Consider the following 2391-nt stretch of genomic DNA (forward strand, 5'->3'; position numbering starts at 1 on the left):
TTGGTCGTCGTGATTACTCGACAGCATAGGCTAGAACACATAGATGAATGCTACCATGAAATGTTCAGCCTCTCTCCTCCTCCATTCACCATGGACCATGGTAAGAGAGCTGGAGAGGCAACAGGACAAAAAGGGAGCTCCATTGCAACCGCCCTTCTCCCTCCCCGTCTTTTACCCTATAAATTCAGCCTCCACCCCCTTTCACTCCTCTCTCATGTTCACTCCTTCCTCACTTTCCCCAACCCACCTCTTCTCTCTCTCTCTCTCTCTCTCTCTAAAGAATGCCCTGCTGTCTTACTTCAATTTCCATCACATAAGTCCAAAGAACCCCTTTTTTTTTTCAACCCGATTCCAACCACAAGGCCTGCTCTGCATCTCCCCTGTTTCTCTCGCGCTCTAGTTTTCCATCAGTTAACCAGACTAAGTAATTTTGTGGATAAGGAGAAAACAGAGCCTCTAAAAAAACAAGAACAAATGTCCTCAAGCGTGTGCCAGGGCCTGCAATCATGCCTCGAGTCAAGGCGCGTCGAGCCGCGCGTTCTCAGGCTCAAGCTCGCCCCGCGCAGACCGTCCGCCGACTCCGACGCCGCGGCCAAGATGAAGGCGGCGGCGGCGGCGGAGGCCCAGCCGGGCGCTGATGCCGCGGACCGGAGCTTCCTGCACGCTTTCGCCAACGCGGATGAGAAGGGCGAGGGCGAGGGCGAGCAAGGCGCCGTCTACGTCCACCCGCTCGTGAAATGCTCCTCCTCGTTCCTCAGCGACCGGAGCCTCGAGATGTGCACCGAGTCGCTTGGAAGCGAGACCGGCAGCGACGTCAGCGATGGCGATGCCCCGCTCCTCTCGCCCGGAGGAGGCAGGGACGGCTACCATCGCCCGGCAATTCAGCCGGCGAGGAAGAAGCCTAGCCAGAGCCGCTCGTTCCCGCCCCCACTCACGTCTGTCAGCGGCTCCATGGGGGTCGAGGTGCGGTCCCGCCGGGAGGGGGGGAGGCTGGTGGTGGAGGCGGTGGTGGTGTCGTCCCCCTGCAACTTCTTCCAAGTGGAGAGGAGCCACGGCCGTCTCAGGGTTCGCTTCTCGGAGGAGAGTGATGCCCCCGAAACCGAAGCTGAAGAAGAGGAGGAGGACGAGGACGAGGAAGAAGAGGAAGTGGAGGCAGAGAGTGAGGAGGCAGAGGAAGAAGAAGAAGAAGAAGTGAATGTGACGGTGGAAGGAGAAGACTTTGACTATGAAGAGTTTGAGGAGGAGGAGGAGGAGGAGGAAGGTAAGGGCATGGAGGGAAATGGCGGGTTTGCCGGGGGTGAAATCGGAAACGGAAAGTGCTTGAGGCCAAGCATGGTGAGGTGCAAGGAAGGTGCAGCCATGAATTGGAAGCCCAAGCCATGTTGGGTGGCTACTTAAGAGACCTCTCTCCCTATCAGACACCAATCACTATCCTAACTAAGCTCATTCTCTCTCTCTCTCTCTCGCTTCCATGTTGCGACCTTCTTATGTGTAATGTGAGGTTCGGGGCGGTTGTAGTCGACTACGGCGATTTGCTAAGGATTAGGGATGCACTCGTTTACTGGCTCGACGGTGCGATGTGCCTTGTCGTCAATAATAACATTAGTTATGTCCCCTTAGAGGTTCTGCTATCGAGTCGCTTTCATGAGATGCCTCTGCTATGGATATGTTAATTCGAACGTTTTTGCCGGTTCTTATAGGGCCGTGCGCAATTTCTCTTCAGGCTTAATGACTGCAACAATGAAACAGATGGCGAACATTGATCTCAACTAATATTTCGACCACGACTCCATTTGACATGTTGAATTCCTTTGAACCGCGTCCTTTATGAACTCGACCATTTTCCTGGACGACAGGGGGAGTTTAAATGTGCATGAGGCATCAAAAACTGCATTTGCTCTGAGGACCTAGCTACTTTACTACTATCAGGACGTGTATAACTACAGAGGTATTCGCCTCAGTGGTCCTCCCTCCATCCTCCCAAACCAGAACCAAAACGAAAACTTGAAAGTGAGCTTCAAAACAAAGCTCGACATGATCGGTTTGCCCGCGCAGCTCGGGGACCGGAGGTCGCTCGCTCGGTTCGAATTCGCAAAACAGACGTACAAACTGCGCCGAGACAAAGGTCCATGCCGTAACGTTGGACGTAAACAAAAGCTGAGAGATGATGTCCTTGATCTGAGACAGAAACGCCTCACGTGTAGGAAAAGGGAAGGGGTGGGGAAGAATTCCCATCGGGCAACGGAGCAGGGACGGTACGAACGAACGTCTGGTAACGATCAGGTCGGAGGCCCACGCACGAAGGGGGCATCATCCACTGAGACTGACCTCATCGCCGATTTCATCCGCCATGTGACTGCTTTTCTTTTACCCCAGTCCTCCCCAGATTCT

At 54.2% G+C, this 2391-nt stretch overlaps 1 protein-coding gene across 1 annotated transcript; it reads left to right on the forward strand.

The window, feature by feature from the left end:
* Positions 1-210: 210 nt before the first annotated feature.
* LOC115665374 (protein FANTASTIC FOUR 1-like) lies at positions 211-1631 on the forward strand. The gene has a single exon (XM_030587251.2). It carries the CDS (start codon positions 475-477, stop codon positions 1396-1398), a length of 924 nt encoding a protein of 307 aa, XP_030443111.2. The 5' UTR covers positions 211-474; the 3' UTR covers positions 1399-1631.
* The last annotated feature ends 760 nt before the right edge of the window (positions 1632-2391 follow it).

The sequence above is a fragment of the Syzygium oleosum genome, unplaced genomic scaffold (genome assembly GCF_021117445.2).
Source record: "Syzygium oleosum isolate NSW1041296 unplaced genomic scaffold, Sole_v2.1 Sole_v2.01, whole genome shotgun sequence".
Lineage (NCBI taxonomy): Eukaryota > Viridiplantae > Streptophyta > Magnoliopsida > Myrtales > Myrtaceae > Syzygium > Syzygium oleosum.

Excerpts from the sequence above, each read along its gene's own strand:
- LOC115665374 (XM_030587251.2), top strand. The coding sequence starts at position 475 with ATGTCCTCAAGCGTGTGCCAGGGCCTGCAATCATGCCTCGAGTCAAGG.